Genomic DNA, 16,751 nt, shown 5'->3' on the forward strand with positions numbered 1-16,751 from the left:
TAAAACACACTTGAGTTGACCGTCTCACTGTCTGTCTGTAGGCGTGGCTTGGGAGTAGGCCTATTCTCTAAAGCAGCGAAGCAAGTGCAGTCTGGGATCTGGTGTCTTTCATCCACACAAGTCAAAAACACATTTCCTGGCTGTTCTCTGCCTAGAAGCCACAAATAAAAAAAAAACATTTCTACTACATAAGTGACCCAATTTAAAGTTATATTAATCTTTCCAACGGTGAAATATCCCTTTAACAGCACTTGCATTGTTTAAAATGGGTTTTTAAAATATTCAACATTTTTAGACTCAAGCTCCTAAAAATATTTGGCATTTAAGTGAACATCTGTATGTTGAAATACTGCAAGGGTTTAGTTCTCACACCACAATTTCGTTCCTGACTCATGTTCCTGAAGATGAAAAGAAACCAAGCTCCACTGACAGACATACAAATGATTTTTTTAGGTGGGTTAGCAGCTCCTTCAGGCGGGTTTTGCTGCAGGTTTTATAGGCTTGCAACCATGAAATCAAATCCTCCAACTCCACAGTGCTACGCCACAGCGGAATTCTTCTATCCATATGATCTAAAAACAATTGAAAACATGTTCAGTACCTATGAAGAGGGAGGAGCCTGTCCATGAACCTGTATTCCGTCTACAGCGAAACAAAACACACGCAGACGGAGCTAAACAACATTGACTCTGCAGTTTGTTAAAGTCACTGAGTTAGTGTTAATTTCGTCAGACGAGACAAGACTAAATATGTTCGTCAACTACCCTTTTTTCCATGACTAAGACGAGACGATGACAAGACTGCGCCAATGTCCAAAAACGCTGACTAAGACTAAATTAAGATGCATTATTGTTGACGAAAAAAGACAAGACTGAAATGTTTTGCATAAAATTAAAACTAAGATAAATCTCTCTTCATTTTCGTCTACAATCGCCTCTAATTTTTCATCATGAGATAGAATATTCAGCTGTTACTAGGGTTAGGTACTGAGACCCGGTGCTCTGCACCGACCGGTGCCTTAACAAACGTTATCTACCGGACCCAACAGTAACGTGGATTTCGGTGCCACTTAAATGCCTGTGCTTATCTCGGATGCTCATTAACGGACGTTAGAGGCAACCGAAACATTGCTGCATGGGACGCTAGTTAACACTATACTTGGCAGCAGGTAACGTTAGCATACCGTTAGCTAGCAGCTGGAGTAAACACGGTTAAAATGCTGACAGCTAAACGGTGTAAAAGTGTGTCTGTATTTCACTGTGTAGGATTCCAACACCGAGACGTTCAGTCTGCAGCTGCCATTGTCTGAAAAACACATATGTTGCTATCACTTGAAATACGCCTCGCCAGCTTTGTGCTGCATTCAAAGTTATTGTAAAATATTCTTTTCCCATGCAGTGGTTGTTTTTGTCGTTTAACAGGAATTTACTGGTGAAATAAGGAAAAGGCTCGATATTTATATAACATTATATAATTTATTTTTATATAACTATTTGACTGAAATGGTTATCAGAAAAAATCTAATAAATAAAAAAATAAAATAAAAAAAGACTAAAATGTTTTGACTAAAACTTGACTAAGATATATTGAGTTCTCTTTTGAATAAAACTAGACTAAAATGACGAGACTTTTAGTCAACTAAAACTTGACTAACAAAAATAGATATGTGAATGACTAAAACTAACAAGGACATTTGGCACAAGACTAAGATACAAATACAAGAATAAAGGATACAGTGCAGTGTAAGAAAGGAATAATTATTTGATTTAATAGGTTGTAGAAACAAGTTTGGGATGGGAGAGCGAGGGGTTATTGTGTGTGGTGTGTAAAATGTAAACTCGAATTGCACACATGAGAAATGAGATTTTTGTGCCCAATAAAGTTGGGAGTATCTGAAAAAAAAACACACCAGTGCAACATTTCAAACTTGAACTGAAAGAAGAACAGTATGTACCATTGGTTGAACCTATCAAACACAAACACTGATAAGTTGACGAACCAGCCAGTGACCGAATCATCAGTCAAAGCTGCAGTGAAACTATCTTCCGTGACGACCTACAGCTGCACATCCCTGAAGTAAATGTACACTTTAAACGTAAAAAGAACATGAGCAAATACAAGTGTGGAATGACAGTATCAGGCCACGGTCACAGAAGTAGACAGGATTCTTTCCAACACCCAAAATAAACCTGACACCAGCCAACTGCTTTAGTTCATCGTGGCTGGTAAATAAACGTGCTGGTGTTCATGTGTCGGGAAGGACACCAACTTCCAGTCTACATAACACAATGCTAACTGGTAAAGGATCCAACTCATTAGTCTAAGTCCCTGTTGCACAAGCTGAGTGGATTTTTTAAACAAATGACGGTTTCCTAACTAGAGGCGTTGTGAAATTTGCCAGACACAATCAGAATTGAGCAGAATTTAGTGTTATTTTCCCATCCAAACAAACGTGGACTGCAGTTTACTCGTGTAAAGGGATCGCTTATTGCAATGTTACCAGCAGCCTCCCAAAGAACAATATGTCTAAGAGATTTTTTTTTACAGCTACTAGATGCCAAATAATCTGCAGCTTCACTTGGGGGAATAACCATGACTCCACACAGCAAGCCACACCATCAAAGTCATCATGTATCGGTTCACCTCCTGCAGAGCCAATAAATCAAAGCTCGGACTTAAGCGTGATTTATGCTTCTGTGTTAAATCCACGCCGTGGGTATGTACGTGGAGACACGGACCCTACGCCGGACCCTACGCCGGACCCTACACCGGACCCTACGCCGTAGCCTGACGTGCACCTCTCGAAAAATGTAACTACACGCCGCGGCGACGAACGTTGCTCGGCCGTGGCTTGATAGCATTGCATTCCCCCCCCCCCCCCCCCCCCCCCCCACCCCCCGACTCATTTCCTGGTTCTTCTTCTCCATAAACATGAAATCTAGGAGAGGGTTAACTTTTCCTGCTATAGATTTCCGTCCGTGGTCAGAAAGCACAGGGGAGACACTTTGTTTCCCTCCACTATGCCTTTGGAGTCGCTACTTGCTCTGAAGATAGTCACTGTCACTCTCTTACTCGCTCTACCACACACTCCCCATGCACACACATGCCAGCCCTGCTATTCTCTTAAAGAGACTGACGCACACACCAACGCACAAGTATAAACTTCATTGCCACACAACGGACGTTTCTCAGCGTGTGCACAAAAGGGCGCTGCCCGAAATGTCCGTTGAGTGCTGTCCTAGTAGCTTTATTCATGACTATTCGCATTTAGGATTCAGCACCCAGCATTCAAAGCTTTCTAGGTATTCACCTGAGTTAAGCGCATCCAGTCCTTTTTTTTTTTTGATATTTAGTCAAATATCTTTAGGTGTTGATCTAAATCTGAAGACATCACCTTAGTCTTTGGAAACCAAACAATTGAGAAAATAATCAGCAGATTACTAAATGAATTATTTGTAAGAAAGAAGCTGACTTCATTGCTCTTTTTCTTACCTCATGTAAAGCACCGCGCCACCGTGCTCCGCCTTGCGCTGCCAGCCAATGGGGACCTGGACAGGGATGGCCTGCCGCTCATCTCCCGCCTCACAGTCCTTTCCGCCATTCATTGCTCCAATGGTTTTACGCTCAACACCTCAGAGGTATGTATATCAGACATCAACCAGTGTCTTTGCAATGCGCGTCATGTTCGTCTTCCAAAGCCGGGAGGGTGGTGGGAGGGTTACGGAGATTGGGTAGAGGTGCAGGATTACGTTTCAACGTAGGACTCTGCTCTCAGGTAGAGCTGACGGGGCGGGAGGGTGGTCGGGTAGGGTGAGGCGAGCTCACAGCAGACCCTACCCTTTCAGCTGCTTCATGGCTTCAGTGCTGAATGGTGCATGGACTTCCATTACTGCATCTTGTCACTCGGAGCCATCCGACTCGGGGAAGATGCTTTGGCTGACAAAGTGGGAATCAGGGGTCACTGTGCTGTCACAGGAAAGTCTTTTATTATAAATTTCTTTACCATTTGTCTTTTGCCGGCCAGGATACAGTCCCTCAGTCGGACAAGAAGAGTGAGTTCAACATATTGGTTCCCAAACGCAGTTGGGTAGTGGTATTCCCATGGTTCCTGTGAGGGCAGAACAGAAGAGGAATGCACATGAATTAATGGGTAATGTGATTTATTTGCATTGCATGAGCAAGAAATTGCATGGCCGAAATAATGTTGCAGATCAGCTCAGGATATCTGCAAACAATATTAAAAATGCTTCTCGTCTCGTGGTGCAAATAATGTAGGATTTACATAAAAATTGTTCTTACTAGGGCTGCACAATATTTCGTTTTTTATCGTCATCGCGATATCAACTTGTATAATAAAAACCTTGCAAAAGGCTGCAAGATATCACAGAAGATACTCAGATTTTTCTGTGTTAGTTGAAAGAAAATAGCAGAAAACTGCACTTTAAAATGTAACTTTCATTCTTTTTTTTTAGTGCTGCCTTTTATATCCAACGTTCAATTTGTTCAATAAAACAATGTTGGAAATGATTTCCTTTCATTTGTTTTAAATTCAACGAGTAGTTTGTTGTATTTTAGCAGAACATTGAAATCAGCCAAACTGAGTACACTTTAATATTTGGTTATTTATCGCAAATAATATCATTATCGCCATATTTAACAACGGTATCGCATATTTTCCTCATATTGTGCAGCCCTAGTTCTTACCAATTTAGACGACATGGACATACAAAAAAAACATCTATTGTAATTTTTAATGCAGCAATACTGGCAGTATTTCCCCCTCTCTGAGACAGTGCATTTCAAACACTGGTAGAAGCCCGTCAAAGCTGGTAAATCGGGCTGAACGCAGTGTGTGAGTGATGGAGCACCATGCAAAGCCTCTTCTCAGCCGCCGGTGTTGCTGACTCATAACTGCCCTGTGAGCTGCTGAGACCGAACCCAGTGACACTACCAAAGCGAGAGAGAGAGAGAGAGAGAGAGAGAGAGAGAGAGAGAGAGAGAGAGAGAGAGAGAGAGAGAGAGAGGGGGGTAAGGAGGGTAGCATTACCCGTGGCACAGTAAAAATGAGGTGGCAGTTAAACGTATGCCATTTATCTGGAAATACGCACAGCAACAGTCGCACCTCGTAATCTCAGGGGAGGTGCGTAGTGTCCTATCAGAGGAACTACCACATCGTTAAAATCTCATTTCCCCATAGCTCCCTGTTTGGAAAATGCAGAGGTAACAGAGAAAGCATAATTTCTATTGTTCACATTGGAAGGAGAAAACTAATTATTTTTTTCCCCAACAAGTGCTCAGTGCAGAATCGCTGTTTTGAAGATGTCTCCGGCAGTGACACTTGTTTAACCTCTATTTTTAAAGGTTTCGATTTGGTATTTTTGTCTTTTTTTGTTTGCTCGAATCAGAAACAGACAGGCAGGGGTAAGGAGAGGAGAGTAATGTTCAGCCAAAAGTCCTGGACCAGATTCAAACCACAGACAATTTGATTAAAAATGACATTGGTGCCATAGCACCAAGTGTTTTCATCATAACCTTTTGGCAAAGCTGCCACCTTGCTAATGTGAAAGCACAACATTTAAATCTCAGCTGTCATCATTTTACTGCCCATCTCTCCCCACCATTTTCCTGACTCTCAATAACTACAGTGTCCAAATTACATACGGTACCTGCTAATCTGTAACCTTCTACTGCAGGCTGATGTCTTTTTAAGATTATGTTTTTGGCCTTATTCGCATTTATTGTTCACAGCAACAAGAAAGAGGCAGACAGACAGACAGACAGACAGAGAGGGGGTCAAACCCAGGACATTGTGGGTACATAAAAGCCTACCAGAAAAGGGCGTGAATTAAATTATTGCTGCACAATATATCGGTTTGTCGTATTTTAGCAGAATACTGAAAGCAGCAGAAATGAGTACACATTAATATCTGGTTATTTAACGCAAATAATATCTTTATCGCGATATTCAACAACATTATCGCATATTTTCCTCATATCGTGCAGCTCTGCTGGAAACATTTTAAAGTGGATTTCTTTTACTTGAAAGTGACACAAGACTTTCGTGTGGTTTCTTTGCAGCAAAAAGGTGGTTCGTCTAAAACTCAAGACACTCAAAAATTTACATGTGGGGGTTACAGCGGCTATGAATGTACCACGTGGGGGACACAACAACTGCAATTTGAATCTATATTCACATCTATATCTGAGGGACTTTTGTCTGGCAGATTAAGACAAACAAAAGACAATCTATTTCGATATTACGATATATTGACCTATACCTCTACAATGTGCTGCACGGTATTAAACAATTCACGTTTACCTTCACATGACACAGTAGAAACGTTACATTTAAAGACTTCACAATTGCATGTTCTACTGCTGTTGAGTCGCTCAATACGCAGAACGGCATTTAGGTTGAAAACAATAACATTTCAAATTTTTCCAGGCGGTTTACATCCAACAACAGCTCTTCAAAATGACTTTAAATAGACAATCCAAAGATGCATAAAGCTTGATGAGCGCACATCGCTATCACAATGTTCGCTCAGACCTGAACGATGTAGCCATCACGTGCCTTGCCCTCACCATTGTCAATGACCCCAATCACCCTCTATGTCCACACTTTACATCGCTGTCATCGAGCCGCAGATACAGGACTCTGACCCCTAATTTCCACCAGGCGCGGGTCCCGCGATCAATCGCGGCCATAGTCAACCAGCTGTGTCACGGCGCGTCCCAGAAGCGTGCGTGAAGCGGCTCTCCGCTCCGCTAAAGATACATGCCAGGTCCGAGCAGGAAGTGAAACAGCAAGAATATTCTGTTTACCAAACCCCCCCCCAAATATCGTCTACATCTCCTCTACAACACTACGGACGACAAAAGATTCATCTTGGAGGAAAAACTTAATACGACATCACAGATCTTTTGTATCAGGACAATGCCAGAAAAGAGAAGACATGGAGTTTAATTACAGGAGCGCCTGGAGTGGAAGGTAGATACTAGCTTAATAAACGTGTGATTGTTCTGTAGAGACAATAAAATCTGCGAGTCGGGCAGCTTCTGAGACGCTCCTGGTTCTGTACGGTGCGGAGGACGGAACAAAGCCAGAACGCAGCACAGACGCGCCCAGTGGAGAATCTGAGTGAGCTGCAGAAGGACTCGCTTTGGCAGAGGTTTTGTCGCTTCTGTCGTAGCACTGCTGAACAAACTACCTGGGTGTCCCCCAGTGTATTGTAACGTATTTTCAAGAGATTTTTCAAACTACAGTTACAGTGGGGTAGCTCGGTTGAAAACTTAAAAGGCCCGGACACATAGAGCCGATAATCGGCCGTTGGGACAGTCTGGTGAGGTCAGTGACTCAAGTCTGTTCGGTGTGTTATGTCCGTCCGAGGGGCCATCGGCCTTCATTTTGGCCGATTTGAGATGTATAATTGGCGGGGCAGGTACTGCCGGCAGTCGGACTCAAATGACCCATCTGATTGGTAGAACGCTAACCCGGAAAGGGGAGTGGAATGAGCGGGACTAGAGTCTCTCAAAATCTGACGAAAATCTTTTAAACTGACCTTTGTTGATCTGACATGAAGACAGATTCAGCAACTGCACGGCCTATTTCTCGCTTAAAATGTGGTCGGCAAAAGTCGGTGAACTATTTTAGTACAATGTGAGATCGTATTCTCAACGAGCCGCCATGACAGTCCGTCTTTGAATTTCCGGAGAAAACAAACTCATGTGACGCGTTTGTCCCATCAACTGCCGGTTTCATTTTTTGGGCAACAATACAGATTAGTGCTGCCTGCTGTTATGGAGACATATTACGTCTCGTCTCTTCGGTGTGTTCTGAGGCATTTTTTTGACCAACTCGGGGAGACTGATCAGTCCATCTGCCTTTTCTGCCGACGGTCGGCTGTCTGGTTGGCGTGTAAGCAGCTTAAGACGTAGTCATATTTTCAAATCTCCATTTAGCTTTTAGCACTGACTTAATGTAGGGGCCTGTGGAATCTGTTTGGTTTATATAAAGTCTCAATTTCGTGATTCTTTTGATTTTTCTGTCATCACAGAAACTACTGGGCTCCACATTAATATTGCTATCAGTCTGTGACTGGCCCCAGCCGGGACCTCGTCACAAAAAAATATATATACTTGCCACCGGGATAAACAACTTTTCTGGGGGAACCCCTGCTATCTCGCTGACTTTGGATAGATGATAGAATATTGTTGTTTGGTCTGGCTCAGGTTAAACTCCTTGTGAAACATGAACAAACAATGAACGCCACCGATAATCGGAAGCTACATTTGTTTGAAAAGGTGAAAAATGAAAAAAAGTGATCAACACAAATCTAAAGTATTTCTCTCCCCAACATTCATTGAGGAAAAGATTCAGCACCATGGGAAGCATATTTTGGGCGGAAATAACAGATTTTGGCACAAAACTGCATTTGCAGGTGATGGGGAATTCTACAGTTTGGACTCAATCCTGCTGCAAAAACGTCATATATGCGCAATGGAACAAGAGTTAATGCCAAAAAAAAGACATAAATACAGCCACAGGAGACTTACAGCAATGCAGTATCAGAAAGAAAGGAAGAAAAAAATGTCAGATAAGAAATCGCATTAAAATGACAAGTGGAACTGCAGCCAAAGGTTCTTGACTAACTGAATTTGCAGTCCATTAAGGATGCCGGCTGCTCTCTCTCTCTCTCAAAGTCCAAATATTAAAGAATACCATCAGACAAAGTAGCTTATGTGCATCTCATTACATGATCAAAAGGTAAGTTTTCTTTCCGTCGTGTCCCGGTATCATTAAAGTAGTTCTTGTTGTGATATTTGTTATGTTACAGTGAAACTAGGGCCGCACATGGAAAATATGCGATAAATAAACAGTTCAGTTCTGCTGCTTTCAGTATTCTGCTAAAATACAACAAACTGCTTGTTGGATTTAAAACAAATGAAAGGAAATCATTTCCAACTTTCTTTTATGGAACAAACTGAACTGAATATAAAAAGGGAGCACTAAAAAAAAAAAAGTTACATTTTAAAGTGCGGTTTTCTGCTGATATTTTCTTTCAACTAACAACAAAATCTGCACGTTTTGGGATATGTCGCAGCCTCTCACAATGTGTTTATTGCGCCAGCTGATATTGCGATATTTAGGTATATTTATAAAATTGTCTGTGAAATAAGCATGTGACCCGTTTCAACTCCACCCCTCAAAGAATCTGAATCGATTATAAGAACCAGAATCGAAAGGAAGAATTGGAATCAGAATTGTTCAAATCAAAACGATGCCCAACCCTCAAGCTGATACAGCAGCAGCTGGTTAACTTTATTCGTGATTCAGATCAGAAGGGATTTAACTGATGTCTGTAGGAGAATACAACAAACGTTTACCAGCGTTTGGACTGTAGTAACACCGAGCTCTGTACCAACTAGAGGCTTTAATTATTCTACTAGTGCCAAATGAATAAAGCAATTTAGAAGCGATAACCGAGAGGACGGCTCTTTTTCAGACCTGCAAAATCAAGGGAACATAAGCTCAGTTTGTACAACCTACAAACGTAGGGAAACAGTCTGCAGCTAAAGACACAGAGAGGAGACTCGCTGCACTTTGAGACAGCAGGGACACTGCCACTGTAAACAACAGAGACGGTATCTTAACATTATGTATGTTAAATACAGATAAAGTCTGTGTTTAGATCCAGCTGATCTACACCAAGAATCTGCATTTATCTCAGACTCCTATTGGATTATTATCTGTTGGGAGTGCTGTTAAAAAAATACAAATTTGTTTTCAGCCACACACGTTAATTTGAGGATTATAGTGCTATTATTTTTCACCTTGAACTAGGGCTGGGCGATATGGAGAAAATTAAATATCACGATATTTTTGACCAAATACATCGATGTCGATATTGCGACGATATTGTTGGGTTGACTAGTCCACAAAATATTTACACAATGAGATAATCACCAGGAATATGGATACAATGACTAAGTACTTTACTGCAACGCAGCCTTTCAATACTGGAAAAAGACACAATATCCAAAATGTAAGACGATATCTAGCCTCATATATCGATGTAGATACAATATTGATATATTGCCCCGGCCCTACCTTGAACACAGACAGCGTTTTGGGAGATTTATCATGTAATATGCTCAATATAAAAAAGTTGATTAGGCAGTCCGTGGCGCGTTTATGGTCACAAATGTCCCTGACCGCTTCTGAGCATGGATCCCTGGTGCATTTCTATCAGCATTTAGAAATGTCCACTTGTGATTGGATGTCTAAAAAAAATAAATTTAGTGCCATGAGAACAGGGTCTGTCATATGTTGTCAAATAAAGCAAGAGGGGGGGGAAATAGGTAGTAGTGCAATGTAACCTGCACAAAGCACGTTTGTGGAGTAAAATCCTGGGCACAATAGAAAGGAACTGTGCAACACCAAAATGGTACAGCAGTATGCCCTGCTCTACTCTCACTGACGCAAAAAGACATCTACCACTGCTCTTTCAGACTAGATTAAATCCATTAATTCTCAACCTAACATTTAAATCTTGCTGTAGCCCCATAAAAGGGCCCATGGAAGGCCCGGGACCCCCACTGACAGAGTCATAACCCCCCACCCACAGTCACTACTCGTTATATTAACACACATCCTGGACCATTATCCCTGACCACTGTGTATATTATATACAGGGTTTTCCCTTCCATTATAAGACTTAGGTGCAGCACCCAAGCCGAATGCAATCATTGTAAGCAACAGAACAACCTAAATGTCACTCAGAAATATTCAGATCTAATTATTGTAATTGGTCCCCTGTGGACATCTTTAGCCAGTTTTGTCTTTGTTTTTTGAGTTATTTATCTATTATCTGCTCTAGCTTTTCCAAGTGTTTTACACACACATATGGCAATAATGTTACAAAATTGTTATTAATTAATTATTAATATTTTTATTTTCATTAAAAAACATCACATTTTCTTGAGGGAAACACTGGTATACACTGTGAACTTTTGCACATCCAGATTAATATTTTGCACACCCTGCACAAAAACAGTACAGCTTCAAAAACATAATATTAAAGTCATATTGTACATATTTTTAACTGTAATATTTCTAGTCTATGTTTATGTTCTTGACTCTATTATTTATTCCATTTTCATGTGTTTATCGTATGCTCCAAACACAAACAAGGCCAATTCAATGCAAGTGATAACTTACTCAGGCAATAAACCTCATTCTGATTCTGAGTTATGTTGTCAAATAAAGCAGAGTGGGGAATAGGTAGCCGTGCAAGTTACCTGTACAAAGAATTTACTGTTTATGGAGTATAATAGTATCCTAGTAATAAAAAAAGAAAAAGAAAAAAAAAGGTAAAAATGAAAAGGACAAACTGTGCAACACCAAAATGGTACAGCAGTTTGCCCTGCTATCCTCTCACTGAAGCACAATCTACCACTGCTCTTACAGACTAGCTTAAATCCATCAACCTAGCATGTAAATCTAGCTGTAACCTCGTGGATTTGTCTTAGGATAGCTTTAGTGGTAAATTAGCCATATTGTCCTGCAGCAGTCTTAAAAAGTTGACAGCTACACAAGTTTCCCTAAACTGGGGAACATGACAACCGCTTGTGTACACTACCAAAGCAACCAGCTAATAGCCAATTAGCTTGGTGAACATTAAAAGACTGGCTATCAACTGTGCCAAGTGTTGCTTTATTAACCTTTTAGCGACAACCGGGTGGCGTTAAATGTGGTTTAGTTTATCACAGGGCGAGACGTGCAGCTGAAGCTCCATCGGCTGTGGGCCTCCGCGTTAAAAAAGTGGCCGTGTCAACAAGCGAAATCAGTCTTGTCTGCCTGCTTTTTGATGCATTGGACACAGCATCTGAACTAGCTAGGAGTTAGCATTCCAAGAGTCAGCTGTCTAGCTACCGTTAGCTTGTTGTAACGAAAATGAATTAAACGCTAATAAACGTTTTAGCATTTAATTGGCGAACCGTAACCGGGGTCGTGCACGTCGAGGACCCGCAACGCAGATTAGGACTTCAAATTGTCGAAGTAAAAAAGCTGCTAGGCCCGCGTTAGGTTTCGAGCCAGGCAAGGCCGGAGCTAGGCCGAGTTAGCACGGGTTAGCATAGCATGCTAGCTAACAGCCGTTTGCTCAGAGAGAGCGAAGAAGAAGAAGAGAGACGCTTTTCAAGCACTAACGTTTCTGTCTGCGTCAAATCAAACCGTAAACAGTCCGTTATTACCGGGGCACCCCAGCGAACGCATACCGGCACTGAAACAGTGAAATTGGCGAGCAGCAGTGCGTTTCTGACCTTTAGAAAATAAGAATAAGAAGCCTACCCATTAGTTCTCTGCCTCTGCTGGTTCTCCTACACTGGAATATTGGAAATGATGGAGAGCCGCACTGCGCATGCGCGGCAGGAGCAGCCAGCAGATGGGAGAGGTGATGCACGTTACCACCAAATAATAGCTCAGCCTCACATACATAAGCTCTGCATTGTAAAAGTTGGGAATACAATTATGAAATGAAGGAGGAACAACTGGATGTGTGGGTGGGGTGACTCACACAGAGCTGCAGTTTTCAGTCATGGCAACCACAGAGGGGTCTGGGGGCCTCCAGGGACTCCTGTCGTTGGTAAAATAAAGATATGTGTGTCACTTGTTTGACAAATACAAATCATTTCTACATTAAAACTGCTGATGGTCGATGCTAAAAAGGGTACAGAATTACAGATATTTTGTGATCACCCTTGAATATTATTTCTGGAAGGGTAAAAAAAGCATTAGAAGCAGCATTTGAATTCGCAAATTAATACTAATATTACATTCATGTTTAACCTGAAGTAATTGTAGGTTAGTTAGGGCTTTTCCACAAGCATTCTATAATTACATAAGGTAGGTGATAGGCCTGCAGGATATGAGGAAAATATGCGATATGCGACGTTGCAACGTTGTTGAATATCGCGATAAATAATAAAACCTTCAGTATTCTGCTAAAATACAACACACTGCTTGTTGAATTTAAAACAAATGAAAGGAAATCATTTCCAACGTTCTTTTATTGAACAAATTGAACATCGATTTGAATATAAAAGTCACCACTAAAAAGAGAGACAGTTACATTTTAAAGTGCAGTTTTCTGCTGATATTTTTTTCAACTAACAACAAATTTTACAAACACATTTACACTCAATTTAGAATAATACAAATATGTGCAAAGCTGCATAAATAAAATTATTTTAACCGTTCCCACATCCTAAACCCAGTCCCCACCACCCCTTCCCAACAATATGCAATCAAAATCCTAACCCCTTCCATAATATATATATACACACACACACACACACACACACACACACACACACATACATACACTTCTGCAAACGTCCCTTAATGTGATGGATTACCTGTACTCTGTCTCAAGCTATGCTCAAGTCTGTGCATAATAAATATATTGTTTTGAGATGAATAAAAACCAACGGCTGCATGGGAGAAAAGAAAAACACATCTGAAACTGAAAAGAGCGTATTCTTTCTGAAGTGTGTTAAAACATGCACAACCACCAGTGTGGCTCTTTAACGTACAACCTCGGTATCAAACACAACAGAAGGTAGAGAACAGAAGGTGTACCTAATAATGTAATATTAAAAGAAAAAACAGAATCAGAAATCAGAATCAGAAATCAGAGTATTGCCACAGTAGTGGATCTACATTGCCTTGGTGATTGAGTGCATACATACGTACAAACAAACATAGTAAACATTAATAAGAATGAACAATAAATACAGAAAAAGAGACAAATATAGCTGTTTAAGAACTTTAAATGTAATTATTGTAAGGTTTAAAAAAAAATCCCCTCCTCGTTAGTGTAATAAAACTCACTGATAATAATCCCATTAACAGCAGTTATTTTGCCAATAGCTTGGATGTCATGTTAATGAGGCGTATTGTGTTAACAAGATTAATACTATTAGCTGCAAATTGTTGTTAACACAAATGTTAATAATAATTATTATTCTGACTAACTAATTAGTTAGTCAGAAGGTTTCAATTGAAAAGGTTTAACACTGGCGGCTGGATCACCTTTAGCAATTCATTTTGTGTGTGTGTGTGTGTGTGTGTGTGTGTGTGTGTGTGTGTGTTTTTTGTTATGAAATAATGCTAAAATATTAAAATACTATGAAAAAGGATAATGATACAAATTGGTGAAACAAATGATCAGAATTATTAAATAAATGACAACAATAACTATCAGTAAGGAACCGTTGTATTGTGGTCATTTCCCAGTTGAGACTGTATATTTAAGTGTATAAAAATATGAAACATATATAGTGGGAAAAAAACAGAAACAAAGTTTAAAATATTAAAAGAATATATGAAAAGGATAATGATACAAAAAAAAACTTCACAGGAGGGGTGTCAAACTCAACTTTACTAGGGGCCACAATGGAAAATGGGACTCACATCAAGGGCCAGACATGTAGAGTTTATTCACGTGCTTTTATTTCAATAAAGTCAAATATCTTTGACTGTATTATTGCATGTCTCATATATATTTCTGACAGAGTTTGGTTGACACAAAGACCTAAAAAATTCTGGAAAAGTAGTCTTGCATCGCCAGACCTTCCTTGTCCACACAGCAGTCCTGGATGGTAGAAAAACGTGCTCTGGTTTATTGGCATATCTTTAAACCAATCACAATCGTCTTGGGTGGTGATAAGCTCCGGACGGAGCCATGTTGCCTCTGCTAAATAGATTTGGGAACTTGTTTTGGTGGAACATGTGTACGTTCAAAAGTAGTTTTAGTCGTGCAACAGAAAACTCAGATTGGACAGATAGTCTAGCTAGCTGTCTGGATTTACCCTGCAGAGATCTGAGGAGCAGTTAACCATAGTCCTCACAAATCCACCGGAGGTTAGAACGCCAACACAGAGACAGAGGAAGGGGACGGACATCCGGCGCAATTTCCGGCGGCACCGGAACAATCCAAAATGGAACGTCGTTGATATATAGACTAAGGAAAAAGTAGCCTAGCCGTCAAAGAAAAAAAGTGGCAAAAAAGCAACAAAATGATAAAAAAGGCAACAAAAACATTGGAAAAAAGTGCCAAAAAGCATCGGCAAAAATGACAAAACCTTCAGAAAAAGCAACAAAAAGTAGGTGGGCCAAAAAAAAATTGTGTACCTGAATTCATATGCAGGCCGGATCAAAATCTGCGAGGGGCCGGATTTGGCCCGCGGGCCTCGAGTTTGACACGTGTGCTTTACAGGAACATAGTGATACTTGTAGAGAAACAAATTAGCAGAGTAGCTTGTAGAATTATTGCAGAAAAGTCATCATAATAAATAATCATAATTTTCAGCTGTTGCATTGTGGTCATTTAAGACTGTAGTTAAGTGTGTAAAACCTAGGTAGGCTACTGAAGAAAAAACAGACGCTCAGCCAAATAATTTCCCTGAGTAAATAAAGGCCACAAAAGCTCAAAGATGGAGGAGTTCAGTCATCTGGAGTGAAAAGGAGGATGCAGCTCAGGATGCAAATGATTAGAATTTTGACTGAAGGTCAAACCTAAGGAGACGTTAAATTAATTCAGTGTATGGCTGCTGTAAAAAGGGCCGCTTCATGTATTTTTAGGGCAAACACAGAGCTGAATGTGTGAGCGGAGAGCCGTATTTTAGAATAATGTGACAGGCTCAAATGGGAGCGGAGACTGGGAGACGATCTGCGAGATATCTGGTGGTTTTATTGTGCTTTTTATTTTTTTTCATCAGTCGACCAAAAAGCCACAGGAAGCGTATAAGTATCTCCAGTTGTGAGTGAGTGAAAGATGTTATGGATCATCCCTTCTTATTTGATCAAAGTCAGAGCAGTGGTGGCAGCTATGGCTTTACAGATTTAAAACCAAAAAAAATACAATTTATAATAACATATAATTGCCTCTGTTTTGGGAAATCAGTGTCATCGTTTAAAATGCAATATATCACACTTCCAAATGTTGTCAGGATCACACAGATGTTTTCTAATTTTAATTTCTTATCGAGTCTCGACTAGATTTCCTTTGTCCTAGGGAAAAAGTGGTGGAAGGTTGAAAATATAGGCTAAAAGTCAACATTAAAAGAAGCTGTATAATGTGTTGTATGGTGTTAAACATTTCAAATATAAACCTCAGTGTTGGCTTATACTTGTTGCTACTTGTTGGATGGCCCAAAGCTTGGAAATACTTACAGATATGGTCATTTCAAAGATGTTTTTAAAGACAAATAAATATTGCCAAAAAATGTCAAACACCAACCAGCTGATGAAGACTGTGAGATGGGGTTGAAAGCTTCGGAAAAAAAAACATTTAAAGTGGACTTTGGTTTTAAAAAAATTGTTTTCACAAAATGTTTAAATTAGTTTAATCATTCCTACTTGATTAAAATAGGCTATACAAAGTAGCCTAAGTATATAAATATACAGTAATACTTTCATTAAATGTCTGGGGTCCAAATGTGTAGCATCTTAAAACACATTCAAAAAATAGCAGCTGTACAATAAAAAGGAGGAAAGAAATGGGTGAAATACTCAATGCTTGACCTTTTCTATTTATGTATTATTTTTATTGTTGGGTAATTGTGGTTGGCTGCCATATACAGTATTTGATTTGTATTTAAACAATCTTTATTCACAAACATTTGAGGCTGAATGTGATCATCAATATAATAATGTATGTTATGTGACAGTGCATTTCTATTCTAAG

The 16,751-nt window shown here is 40.1% G+C and overlaps 1 protein-coding gene across 3 annotated transcripts in view; it reads right to left on the reverse strand.

Moving 5' to 3' along the window:
* Positions 1-12,436, reverse strand: part of mbd5 (methyl-CpG binding domain protein 5) — a 33,058-nt gene extending 20,622 nt beyond the window's left edge. Inside the window, exons 1-3 of one of the 3 annotated variants that reach the window (XM_028571713.1) lie at positions 12,353-12,436; positions 4,004-4,108; positions 3,493-3,936 (exon numbers count right to left, since the gene is read on the reverse strand). In XM_028571713.1, the coding sequence (XP_028427514.1) occupies positions 3,493-3,605 (113 nt within the window). In that variant the 5' untranslated portion in view covers positions 3,606-3,936; positions 4,004-4,108; positions 12,353-12,436. Of the gene's footprint in view, positions 1-3,492; positions 4,109-4,868; positions 4,948-12,352 lie in introns of all 3 variants that reach the window. The other 2 variants (XM_028571712.1, XM_028571711.1) reach the window with 2 other exon arrangements.
* Between the last annotated feature and the right edge of the window lie 4,315 nt (positions 12,437-16,751).

Source organism: Perca flavescens, chromosome 24 (assembly GCF_004354835.1).
Source record: "Perca flavescens isolate YP-PL-M2 chromosome 24, PFLA_1.0, whole genome shotgun sequence".
Classification (NCBI taxonomy): Eukaryota; Metazoa; Chordata; class Actinopteri; order Perciformes; family Percidae; genus Perca; species Perca flavescens.